The sequence below is a fragment of the Solanum stenotomum genome, chromosome 3 (assembly GCF_019186545.1).
Source record: "Solanum stenotomum isolate F172 chromosome 3, ASM1918654v1, whole genome shotgun sequence".
NCBI lineage: Eukaryota > Viridiplantae > Streptophyta > Magnoliopsida > Solanales > Solanaceae > Solanum > Solanum stenotomum.
This window is the reverse complement of record NC_064284.1, coordinates 47,200,243-47,213,237: the sequence shown is the minus strand read 5'-3', so window position 1 is coordinate 47,213,237 and position 12,995 is coordinate 47,200,243. Positions and strand designations below refer to the sequence as shown.

The 12,995-nt window shown below is 33.3% G+C and overlaps 1 protein-coding gene across 2 annotated transcripts; it reads right to left on the bottom strand.

Annotated features, from left to right (window-relative positions):
• Positions 1 to 1,064: 1,064 nt before the first annotated feature.
• Positions 1,065 to 7,093, bottom strand: LOC125859269 (probable WRKY transcription factor 4). Of its 2 annotated transcripts, none has more exons than XM_049538968.1 (4): positions 6,489 to 7,093; positions 4,829 to 5,523; positions 4,576 to 4,734; positions 1,065 to 1,569 (listed from the first exon to the last, which is right to left on the bottom strand). In XM_049538968.1, exons 1-4 carry the CDS (start codon positions 6,885 to 6,887, stop codon positions 1,272 to 1,274), a joined length of 1,551 nt encoding a protein of 516 aa, XP_049394925.1. In that variant the 5' UTR covers positions 6,888 to 7,093; the 3' UTR covers positions 1,065 to 1,271. The 2 variants fall into 2 exon arrangements, with proteins under 2 accessions (XP_049394925.1, XP_049394926.1); XM_049538969.1 differs by having other exon boundaries at positions 1,065 to 1,551; positions 6,489 to 7,087.
• Positions 7,094 to 12,995: the final 5,902 nt, after the last annotated feature.

The following is a 12,995-nucleotide window of genomic DNA, read 5'->3' as shown; positions in this document are numbered from 1 at the left end:
CCCCCCCCCCCCCCCCAAATTAAGTTTGTTTTTAAAAAATATTTTCAACTTCAAAATTTCATTTTTTTTCACCCCTACCCTCGACCCCTCTCCACCCACCCCCTACCCAAACATGAGAAAATAAGTCAAAAATCAACTTGTTTTTCAAGAAAACATTTTCCTTCATACCAAACACACCCTAAATTTCAAATACATTTCAATCAAAAATAGAGTAGTCAAAGTTTCAACTTCTAAATATTTAGTTTATACTAATACTAATATGTGTGTGTAGATAGTACGTACTTAGAACTAGAATGAGAAAAAAACAGAACAAAAGTCAAAACAATGAGGAAAAAAACAAAGGTAGAAGTGACTTTGAAGAAGAAGAAGGAAAAAGAAACAGAGGAAGAAGAAATCTGAAGAAGAAAAGAAGAAATACGTATTGGTTGGACTTTGAAGTCGCCGAAAAAGTCTAGCTAGTCGTCTGAGGAGTCTAGTCAAAAATCCTAAAATTACCTTTTAACTTTTAAAACTCTAAATTGATCGTCTCTTTTAAAGAAAATACAAAATGCGACACCTTTCTCACCTCTTGCCTCTCGCCTTTGTTGCCATGGCGTCGCCTTTTGACGATCGTCTCGCCACAAAGCTAAAAGGCAATGAAGGGTCGCTTCGCCTCGCCTCTCACGAAGAGGCGATCGCCTTTCACAACACTGGGTATTCCATATGCTATTTCTAAATATCAAATACCGTGCTAAATACCAAAAAAATTAAAACGTATACCAAATACATAATCATGGTATTAAAAATTTCAGTATGGTATAGAATTCGGTATATACCATACCATGCCCACCCCTAATTTGGAACACAACATAATCACCTTTATAGAGAGAACACATATGGATAAATCCTTGTAATTGTACATTCCTTTTTTCTCCTTAATTTTAAAATAAAATAAGGTTAGACTGACATACATAGGTGTTTGGCTTGGAATATTTGCCAAAAAGCTCTTCAAATGCAGCCAATTTTTTAAGCTGACTCCAGCAATTAACAGAGAAGTCCAGAAATTTCAAAGTACAGAGGTCAAATTATTACAACACCTTTTACTAACAATATATAGATAGACTTGTGTACAGATACATCTTTAGCAAGTAGCCAGACTTGCAAACAATTTCTGAAACTTGTGTACAGATACATTTCACTAGTATGAAGTTTTCAACAAACAACTTTTCTGAGACTTGTGTACAGATAGACAAAAGATAAATATTCACCCTTGTCCCTTTTAGTAATGCAAATTATGCTGCAATATGTTCCTCTTTCAGCTGCCTACACACTGGTATTTCATTGGTATGAAGAGCAACTTTTTCGAGAAGTGAAGGCCTACAAGTTGCAATCTCTTGCTCGTTCAGCTGACGACTACTATTTTGGGCTGTGCTATGGCTTCTGTTTCTAGCAATGGGAATATCATGATTGTGCTTGCCCTCATACGTTGTTATGACAGCTTTTGGATCTGCTGAAGCTCTCTCAACATGTTTGCGAACATTGCATCCAGGGTATGTGCAACGATAATAACTCCTGCAAATCCAACTCTGACTGCATTATAGATGTTCATAACAACTTGAGAGTAGGAATTAAAGGTACTGACCCACAAAGTAAAAACACACAAATTTTAATCACATAGAACAGTTAACATGAAAACCACACTCCAAAAGATTTAAGAACTAGCCGCTGAACAAGACATCATGACAAGGTATAGTACTTATTCTCAAGTCCTAAGGTCTTATGGTGCTAGTTTTGATCAGATGCACATGACAACATTTGTCATAAGCTTTAGTAACAAAACTGAAGCATACAACTATTTCCAGTTTCATCCTGAAATTCTCAATTCAATCAATGTCTCTTGCCGGAGTAAAGCTACATCAACACGTGTAGCTACGGGTCCTCATGGTTCATGGAATAACATGGAAAACAAAAATATACAATATTTTAGTATTTTTCCCTGTTATTTCCCTAATTCTTTTGTTTTAAAAACTACAAGTGGTATCTAGAGCCATTTTCTTGAGGGGCTTATGAGTGAGAGATGCATTCTCAAAATAGTTTTTTCCAAATAGCTCCACCTGTCTTTGAGGGTGAGATTATCAACTTTGGGTAGTAAGAATGAAGACTTATATTGAGGGTTGAGATCTTTGGGAGGCCATAGAGAGGATTAAGATATTCTTCCGCTGCCCAATAATCCCACGATGGTCCAGATCAAAAGCCAAAAGGAAAAGAAAATTAAAAAACCAAAGGTGAAAGCAACTTTGTTTGTTGGGTGTCTACAACAATTTCCACGAAATTTATGGCTCTCAAATCAGCAAAAGAAATTTGGGATTATGTGAAAAGAGTACACATGAGATGAAAGAAAACGAGGTATGAACATGTTGAATTTAATAAGGGCATTTGAATTGCAAATGATGAAGAAATCTCAAAACCCATCAAAGATTACTCAGACCGACTTGTTGTCATTGTTAACAAGATGAGATTGCTTGACACTAAATTTAAAGATTCAAGAATTGCTGAAAAAATTCTTGTTACGGTGCCTGAATGATATGAAGTGTCGATAACTACCAGGAAAACTCAAAAGATTTGTCCAAGATACCCTTTGCTATATTGCTAGATACATTACAGGCACAAGAGCAAAGGAAGCTTATGAGGCAAGATGGTATGGTTAAAGAAGCCTTGGCAGTCAACCACAAAACTCAAAGCAAAAGTAATAATTCAAGGAAAAATTACTCACCTTGACAACATTGTGGAAAAAAAAGTCATCCTCCATTTAAATGTTGGAAGATGCCAGATGCACAATGCAAGATATGCAATCAGCTTGCTCATGAAGCTGTGATTTGCAAAAGCATATCTCAAAAAAAAAACATGAAGTAGATGCCCAAGTCACCAATGAAAAAGAAGACCACTTACTTGTTACAACATATTTTTCAACTAAGAAATCTTTATTTATGAATGATTGACAGCGGTGGTACAAAGCACATGACAATGTCAAAAATCTTTTTAAAGAATTCATGTCTACTGAAAATAAGAAAGTCAGAATCAGGAATGGTGGCTATACCCCTACAAATGGAAAAGGGGTTCTTGCAATCAAAGCACGCTCAGGTACAAAAACAACTTCAAATATTCTTTGCCTGATATTGATTAAAATTTGTTGAGTATTGGTCAGCTAATAGATAAAGGATTTGAATTGTCATTTGATGACAAGTATTGTCGAATGTTTGATGTCACTAAGCAGAAGTTGAGATGAGAGGTAAAAACTTCTTATTTCGTCTAGCAGAAAATGAATACAAGTCTTGCAACACCAAAGATGAATTGGTAGATTTATTCAGAGGTCAATTCAAGCCGAGACCACAATCTACAGCTCCAAATCCAAGGAGTGTTGAAAATATGTCTTAGGACATTGCAGAATTAAATAGATTCAATTTACAGTAGCTAACTTTTAGGATTTTAAATTATATTTATTAGAGTCCTTTGTGGCTTGAATTTTCACCCGGCTTGAATTTAGGAGTTAGTTTACGTTATTTGAATTTGAAGATAAGTTAGCAGCATATTTTTCTATGCTTTAGTTAGAAAATAAAGCTATAAATGTATGTTTCTGAGTTATTAATTCTGGTATTTTTCTCACAATATTTCCCTAATTCTTTTGTTTAAAAAACCAACATGGCCTAAAAGCACTTGGGCGCTCTACGTACGATGTAGACTCCATCAGATACATATCGACCTGCTTTCCATTCTTTTTGCTTTTTGTCTAATTAAGGTCACAAAGGTTTAGGATGCCTCTCTTGATGCCAACTCGTTTCATTGAGAGGAAAGTTTTCTAGAGCAACTTGGGACAAACAAAATATTAAAAGAGAAATCGGCAAAAGAAAAGAGAAGCTAATGTGGGACGCTCCTCTTATGTCATCTATCATCCAAGCGTCAGACAATGAGCACTGAAGAGTGAAGAACCAGGTAATTTTTAGGAGACGGGGATCCAATGCAAACCTTGTCTTTTTATATCTCTTTTCTTGTTAAGGTCTAAAGCCGAACTTTACAAGGCTGAAAATATTTTGCTCAAATATAATGAAAGATGACATGTAAATAAGACCAAATTAAAATCCTAGAATTCAATAAAGGTGTTCTTCGACTTCTTTTATCAGTAAAAGCTGTTCCTATGACTTATTAAAATAATACATTCTTTGCCTACTCAATCTATTTTTTTATTGTGATTGAAGAAGAAGAGACTTCTTACGGGTTAAACCTGCAGGAACAGCACAAAACAACATCACTCAATGCAAAATCACAAGGAACTAGCAAGAAGATTTTATGGTACTAATACCATATCATTGAAGAATATGACTTGGAAATAGTAGTCGATTCCTAAATTATTTGTTTTGCCTTTGTCAAATGCCTAGGAAATATGCAAGTGGAATATCCTGGACAAAGGACAAAAAGCAGGAAACATTTAAACACCACTGCTTTAGTCAATTAAACAGTAGACCAAGCCAGCTGCAAACAGCAGAGCGACTAACACATTCTAAAGGTCACAGTTAAAATACATAGAATAAGTAGAATTACCTTGGATGATGATTCCCTTTCACCACTTTCTGCCCATATTTACGCCACTTGAACCCGTCATCCAAAATGTCTACTTCACTCCTTGTCTGCACAACAATCTTGGATTCTGATTCTGCTTTATGTGATGATGAAAGAATAAGAGTCTCAACTGTTGTCTTCCTGCATCATGGTAACTTGGATCAGATACATATTTGTTACTCTCCCTCAAAACAGAGATTTCTTAACTCAGGGGAAGAATCCTGAAAGAACTTACATTCTCTTCACATTTGGTTCATCATCATGTTCCTTGCCTGCTGCTGTTGCAGCGTCCTCAATTTCCTTACATTCATTCGAAACAGGACGTTCACACGCCATTTCAGTAGACACCTGTTCAGAATGAGCAACAAGAGCCCCATTTAAGCCATTGATTTCTATCTCAGTATGTGTTCCAATTTCAGGGTTAATGTTGGAGCAGTCAGAACCATCCTGAGCACAACTGTCTCTTCTGCGTTTGTTGGGTTGAGGAAGTTCATGGTTGTGATGGCCTTTATACGTTATCTCAGTTATATAACCATCAATGGATCGCTCAACCTTCTTCTTGACAGGACATTTGACATGTGTGCATTTATAGTAGCTCCGAGGGCATTCACTTGCTTTAACCATCTTCTGGCCATACTTCCTCCAATTGTAACCATCAGAAGCTGGTCTATCGACTGAATTAAAGGATGGCTTGTCCTCAGATTGAGAAAGCTGTGGCAGTTCAAATTTCTTAATCTTCTGGTCTGACGACATAGTATCTAATTGAGGTTGTAAAGAAGATTCCTCTGGGTCAGATGCCCCTAATACTTGTGCTAATGTACTTTGCGAGGAGAAATGGCATTCAGCTTGAGTTTGTAAGTAAGACTGGGATAACGCTGCCTGTGCTGTAACATGTGCTAGGACCTGCTGGTGTGACATTCCAAAAGGACTCTACAAGGAACGATGTAATGAGTTTATATATAAATAACAAGATGCCGCTAAAATTGATAACATTGTTTAACCATTATTGTTAAAAAGAATGCATCTTGGGTCTAGTTCAATCCAAAAGCTACATCATGAGGTGAGAATTTCCCAAAACCATACAAGGAGATGACGACTCATTTTGTCAACCACTATGGGACAGTTAACACCCCCCTCTCTGCCCAAGAATAGACATTTGATGTGTGGACAATATAACATGGGGGTCAAAATTAGGCAACCAAGGACAAAGATGAGCCAGACTCTAATACCATCTTAAGAAAATGAATCTTGGACCTAACTCAACGACAAAAACTAGTTCATAAAGTGAGAATTATCCAAGATCATATAAGGAAACACCAATCCATTTCCTCAAGCAACATGGGAAACTTAACAATCTTAAACGGTCATGAATTCATCATCATTGATAAATACGTGTTATTTAACCTTCTAGTGATGGGTGCGGGCACTATACCGACCAAACTATACATTACTGGAAATGTTTTTAAAAATATATAGTACTAAGTTAGCACCTCATCACCTATTGTCATGAAAAAGCAGTAGCAACAGTGGTACTCCGCACCCATAGACAAAAAAGCTCAATCAGTCCCTTAGATAAATTCTTCCTCATCTATGTAAGAGTCATACCCAACAATGAAAAAAACCTGCTAGGGATCCAAATATGTTTTTCCTGTTCGGGTACATACTACAATTAATCCTGCAAAAAGTGGTTCTGTTGTACTAAAGGCTGAGTGAGAGAACCAAAACAGTATAACACTAGAGCTTTGAGTAAGAAGTAGGAGCACTTGTCCAGTAGAAGATAGGTGAATTAAAGAAGTTAGAAAATGAGAAATTTCAAAAACGCCCAAATCATACTTTTTATAGAAACATAACATAAGTCTTTAACTATGATTACCTTATGGAAAATGAACAATTACCTGAAGTGGGGAAAGAAATCCAGGTGAATTAAGCAATCCAGAAGGACTAAAAGCGGTTGGAATCGTGAAGAAAGGAGATTGAGCCACCATTAGATTCATGGGTCGGTTCTGCTTATACCCTAAATTCCCTTGTTTACAATTCTCTTCTTCTCCAGATGAATTTTCAGGCAAAAGGGTAGGCGGTTTTGCTAGTGGAGAAGCCATAGCTCCAGCAAGAAGCTGGGAGAAAGATGGGTACTCAGATTCAGAGAAGAAACTGGAGACAAGGGTCATTGGACCTGGACTAAAATAGGGCATATTTCCAACACCAAAAAATGATTCAAAAGGGGCTTTAGGTGGGATTGTTAGTGTTGAAAGTGAAGATACTGAAACTGATGGATCTTTGAATTTTTCCCCCATTTTTGATTAAAGGGTTTGCCCAGAAAAAGATACTTGATACTTCTTGCTTATCAGTTGTTAAGAAGATGATGAACTTTTTTGTCTTTTGAAGAGAAAAGACAGAAGATCAAACACTTTGGTGTTCATGAGTTTGAAGAATGAATATTGGTTTCTTCTTGTTTTGCTTTTTGGTGTCTGGGAATGTAGAGTTGGTGGAGCAATGAATGATTTGTTTTATTGAAATTTAATTATTGCTTACAGCTTTTCTTTATCTGGCCCTCATGTTTTTGTTGTTTTTTTTTTTTTCCATAGCAGTGATGTTTTTGTTGCTAGCATATCTATATTAGGACGGTTTATGGTTATGGTTAAAAAATTTAAATTGAATTATAATTCGAATTAAATTAATTACAAAAATTGATATTTGGTTGGGTTTGGTTAGATTTGATTTTAAATTTTGAAAACTCGTGTTATTTGATTTGATTTTGATTTTACTAAAAACAACTGCAAAAATAATTTAACCATATCGATAAATTAGATACGTATATAAGTTTTATAATTATTTATATGTTATTCATAAATAAAATATGAATATTTTGTTAAATAATGACATGAGAGATCCTTGTAGTTGGCTCTGTTTGTCAGTTAAACCCTCTTACTCACCACTTTGTCAACCGAACAATTAAACTCAACAGAACTCTACTTTTTAAACCATTTTCTCATATGTTCAGTGTGCGTGTGATACAATTGCCTACACTTAGAATTTCACGTCATTTTATAATTTTATAATGACACATAAGAAATTACAAATATATATATAAGGGGAAAAATCCTACCCACCCCACCGCCCCTCTTTTCATCGTCTCTCCCATCCCATTTTCTTCTCTTCTTCCTCCCCCATCCACCTCTCTCACCTTCTCCACAACCATAGACTTCCTCGACCAAGAAAAATATGTATTCTTATCTCCCGTTTCTTTAATTTCAGATAAAAATCAATTAGAGTTTAAGTTAAAAATTCAGAAAAAACATCAAGTAATTACGCTAGTGGATCAAATAGGAGGAATCTAGATAAATTATATCCATGTATTCCTCTTAAAAATGTATCTTTACGTGTGTATTTCTCTTTTCACAAAGAAAATGTAATCAACAAAGATAGTTAAATAGGCGATGAAGAGGGATTTTGGGTGTCGTTGATGTCCTTACAAATTTTTAGCGATTGTGTTCTATTTTTACTGAGAATAGATGGGAAAATAGGAGAATTTGAGAAAAAAAATATTGATAGAGATAATGGTGGGAATGGCAGAGATTGAGGCCATAGACGCCTCGTTGTTTTCTTCAGGGGAGGACAAAAGGTTGTTTATGTTTTCCCTTTGAGTTTTTTTCATCTTTTCTCCTTTTTTTTTTTTAAGTTTTCTTTGATCTTAGTTATTATTCAATTAAAAATTGTCTGTCCACACACTTAATAAACGTGCAATCACGCACTTTGTCCATCTAAGGCATTTTGATGCCACATCAGTTTGGTCAATGATCAGAGGGGTTTAAAAAGTAGAGTTTCGTCGAGTTTAAGTGTTCATTTGACAAAATGATGAGTAGAAAGGTCAAACTGACAAACGAAACCAACTATAGGGGTATCCCAGGTCATTCCGCCTAAAGTTTAATTACTTAGGTCTTTAACTTTGTAATTTTCTCAAGCCCAACACTTTAGCCCAACTATAACAGGCCTAAGTCAAGTCCATCAAAATCTATTTTAGTCTTTACCTACTCTACTCACATAAAATAGTCACACTTTCTCATAATTGAAACACTTTGTTCGTGTAATAATAACTCTAGTGTTGCTTAATTGAACCGACAATAGCTTTTCTGTAGATTGTTCATGTGCTAAGTATTTGTGTCTATCAACGTAAGTCCTCAAAAAAATTACTATTACTTTCAAACTGAATAAACCATAAAAACTGAACCAAATCGACGATTATTTTTTCATTTGGTTTTGTTTTAGAAATTTAAAAGACCGATTAGATTGGTTTGGTTTTGGTTTTAATCAATAACTGATCCAAATCGAACCACGAACACCCTTATCTGGCACAGATGTCTGGTTCTATTCGGTTTTATGTATTATTGATTTAATTTATTGATTTTAAAATTTTACGTATACTAAATCAATAAGATACTTTTTATTGATTTACGATTTATCAGTTTTGGTCTTTAACGATTCAATTTTCGTTTTAATTAATAAGAAAATGCTTATAAAATAAATATATAGAATTTCTCCAATACTTTGACGCGACACAATAATTATGTAACTTTACAAAAGCTTATAAAATAAAACAACAATAACTAATATGAAAAGAATTACATAAGTATAACACAAAGAGAAATTAAGAGGAATAGAATTTTTACTATAGTTTTTGACGTTATGTATAACATGAAATTGTGAACTCAAAGTCACAGTAAAGTTAGAATTGAATGCTAAAGAGCAAAGACAGTAAGTAGTAAGGTATTGAGAGTAATATTTACTAATATTTATGTACAGATAAAGTAGATATTTACTACAATCTTAAAAACAAAAATTGAGTCTATAACCTTATATTTGTTTTTATAAAACCATTAAAACATTGTTAACCCAATAGCAATAAATCAATAATATTTTTTTCGATTCAATTTTTACAACCCCTATACATGTCATCTTGAAGTTGTCTACTACTTTGGCTAATTATTATTATTATTATTATTATTATTATTATTATTATTATTATTATTATTATGACTCAGTTATATTGTCAGAACTGGGTCTGGGCATAGGCCTAGCAATATTATCCTTATCAATTTTAATATTGTCATATCTATAATTTTCTCTAATCTGAGAAGTAGATGCTCTAGAGGGAGTCTGAGCAATATAATCAACAGGAGAGATATAAGAAGAGTTAGATCTAGAAAGTCTAGAAGACATGCTATCAATTCTATTATGCATAGCAATCGGATCAGAAAATTTAATCTTAACAGTTCCATCATTAAACTGTTCAATTTTTCCAAAGTTTCAACGAATCGCACAGTTTTATTCAAGGTGCCTTTACATGGTTCTGTATTTTGGTATTTGTCCATCGTTGTATTTATTAAATCTATGATTTCTTGACCATGTATTTTTCCTTCAAGGTCATTTTGTATTAATTTGTTCCAAAACTTTGTATAAAAAGTTCTCTGTAAACATGGAAATCCTTCAGAGGTATTATTAACCTCTACAGACCATTTCAAAATTCAAGGGATTGAGAATTCTATAAAAAAAAAATACATTAAGGACATACCTTCAAAGAATATATTATCTTGTTCTAAACTTATAAGTTTAGGGGAGATATCCACCCATTCAAAATATAATCTTTTGTAAGGTTCTGGTAAATTTTTTACGGAGGGACCATATAAAGTCCACCATTGACAAAATCAATTTGGAATAGGTTGGTTAAAAACATGAGAGCATATTTTTATAAACCAAGAATGCTTTTTATTAGCGTTTTCATATAATAAAGTTCTATTAAAGCTATTCATATAGTCCCAGTAATTATATTTTACTGCTATATTTTGTTCTGAATAGATATAATTTCTTTCCTTTAAGAGGTTCATTCCCCATTCTTCTGGAGCCATAACTCTTTTTATAATAATCTTTGAAAAGTTATAAACTTTTTTGGTATATAATCGTCATTTCTTATAGTAACTTAGTATGTTATAGTTCAACACAAATAGTCTAGCCTATCATTTAGGATAAGCACATAAAGAAAAATTAAAATTAAATAGTACTTGGAGTAGCACTCCTGAGGAACTTGAAGTATGTACCAAACTGAAAGCTTTTATTATTCAAACTCAAAATTTTACAGAAGAAAGTATTACAGTACTAGAGAGAGAGGGGGACGGGGNGGGGGGGGGGGGGGGGGGGGGGGGGGGTTCTAAGACCTGCCTCACTAAAGAAAATTTCGCCTCCTTATATAAAGGTCGAGAAATCTGAAACGATAAGATAAGGTGGCCCATACAATTTACAATGACCAATAAGAAAATAATAAGACCGACAAACAAACGTGGTCTTCTTACCGCCCAATCAAAAAATAATACTAATGATGAGGTTTTGGAAATTGAACAGTTTAATGATGGAACTGTTAAGATTAAATTTTCTGATCCGATTGCTATGCATAAAAGAATTTATAATCATAGCATGTCTTCTAGACTTTCTAGATCTAACTCTTCTTATATCTCTCTTGTTGATTATATTGTTCAGGCTCCCTCTAAAGCATCTACTTCTTAGATTACAGAAAATTATAGACGTGACAATATTAAAATTGATAAGGATAATAGATCTTACCCAGAATGTTGTGTATACCCTTATTCTTAATATAATAGAACATTTCTCAGAAAGATGGTCTGATAATAGCGAAACCATAAGAACTTTGCTCCAAAACCTTAGATGCAAGAATCTTTCAGATTTTATAAAGATGTTTTTCTTAGCAGGGTTATGGAGCTACCATAGTGTAATAGCACTCATTGAAAATCCAAGTTTATAGATGGTTTACCGGCTCTTTATGCCGAAAGAGTTAGAAAGACTATTAGAGGAGATAGTCATAGTATTGACTATGGACAATTATACTTATGGAAAGCTCATTAGCGCTTGTGTGCAAGAAGGACTTTCTTTGTGCAATAAGATCAAGTTGAATCAATAGATTAAAAGGCATCGTCTTAAAATCAGGTTATTGGCAGATTCAAATAGCTGAGTCAGATAGATACAAAATAACTTTTCATGTCCCTATGAGACAGTATGAATGGAACGTTATGCCATTTGGCTTAAAAAACGCTCCCTCTGAATTTCAAAAGATCATGAATGATATTTTCATGCCTTACAGTAATTTCATAATAGTTTATACAGATGATGTTCTTGTATTTTCCAAAAATGTGGAAACTCATTTAAAACACCTTGATCTGTTTAAAAAAATTATTATCCAAAACGGCTTGATAATATCCAACATTATTATTATTATTATTATACATTCCCGCGCGTTGTGTGGATATTTGAAAAGTAATAATATTGTAAACTAAAAATAACTAATTAGATTTATTATACACTATATAATGTATTTAAAAAATAATGATACAAATTATTAACTTATTTATTTGAACACATTAGATTAATATTATTAGTATATAATTTATATTTGAGATAAATGTCAAAAACACACCTAAACTATACCTTTTTTTTAATTTCATACCTAAACTATTGAGAGTGTGAGTTTCATACCTAAACTATTACTTTTTAGTTTGAGAAACACACTTCAGTGGTGTGTGTAATGCACTCTCTCTTTTATTTGAAAAAATCTTGACACATGGCATTCCACATCGAAAATATTTTTAACTTGCCGCCGCAAGATTTTTCTAATTTTTTATTTTTTATGTTATATTCGGTACACTAGTAGAATTTTTTTTTCTAAAAATATATGTACGTACATATTTAACACAAAATGAGAAAAATGTAATAAAAATAAAAATTAGGAGCGGAGGGTTAAATAGGATGGAGTAAAATTTTTATTTTTTAAAAAGAAAAATAATATCAATTTTTTTCCTTGGGGGGGGGGGGGGGNTTTTTTAGAAAGGAGTGACGGAAGGGGTGAGGTATGAATTTTTTTAAAAATATTTTATAAAAGAATTTTTTGAAAAAAAGGATGGGGGATTGTGGGGGGGGGGGGTACGTGGAGGAGGTGGTGGAGTGAGGTAAGAAAAATAATTTAATTTTTTTATGGATATTAATACTTTAATCTTTAATTTTTAATTAATATTAATAGTTTATTATTTAATTTTTGTTAAGGTGGAATATTTTATCCATGTGGAATGCCATGTGACAGGTTTTTTTCAAATAAAAGAGAGAGTGCATTACACACACCACTGAAGTGTATTTCTCAAATTAAAAAGTGATAGTTTAGGTATGAAACTCACACTCTCAATAGTTTAGGTATGAAACTAAAAATACAGGATAGTTTAGGTGTGTTTTGACACTTATCTCTTTATATTTTATAATATTAATATGTTATTTCTATAGTTATAATCAACTACAATATTAGTTTTATAATATATTATGATTTAATTTTCATAAAGATACTATTTATT

Bases quoted from the DNA above. Each gene is read 5' to 3' on its own strand.
- LOC125859269 (XM_049538968.1), bottom strand. From the start codon at position 6,887: ATGGGGGAAAAATTCAAAGATCCATCAGTTTCAGTATCTTCACTTTCA. The intron at 5,524-6,488 runs GTAATTGTTCAT...CGTTCCTTGTAG, and splicing joins GATTTCTTTCCCCACTTCAG to AGTCCTTTTGGAATGTCACA. The intron at 1,570-4,575 runs GTAATTCTACTT...TCTATAATGCAG, and splicing joins AAAGGGAATCATCATCCAAG to TCAGAGTTGGATTTGCAGGA.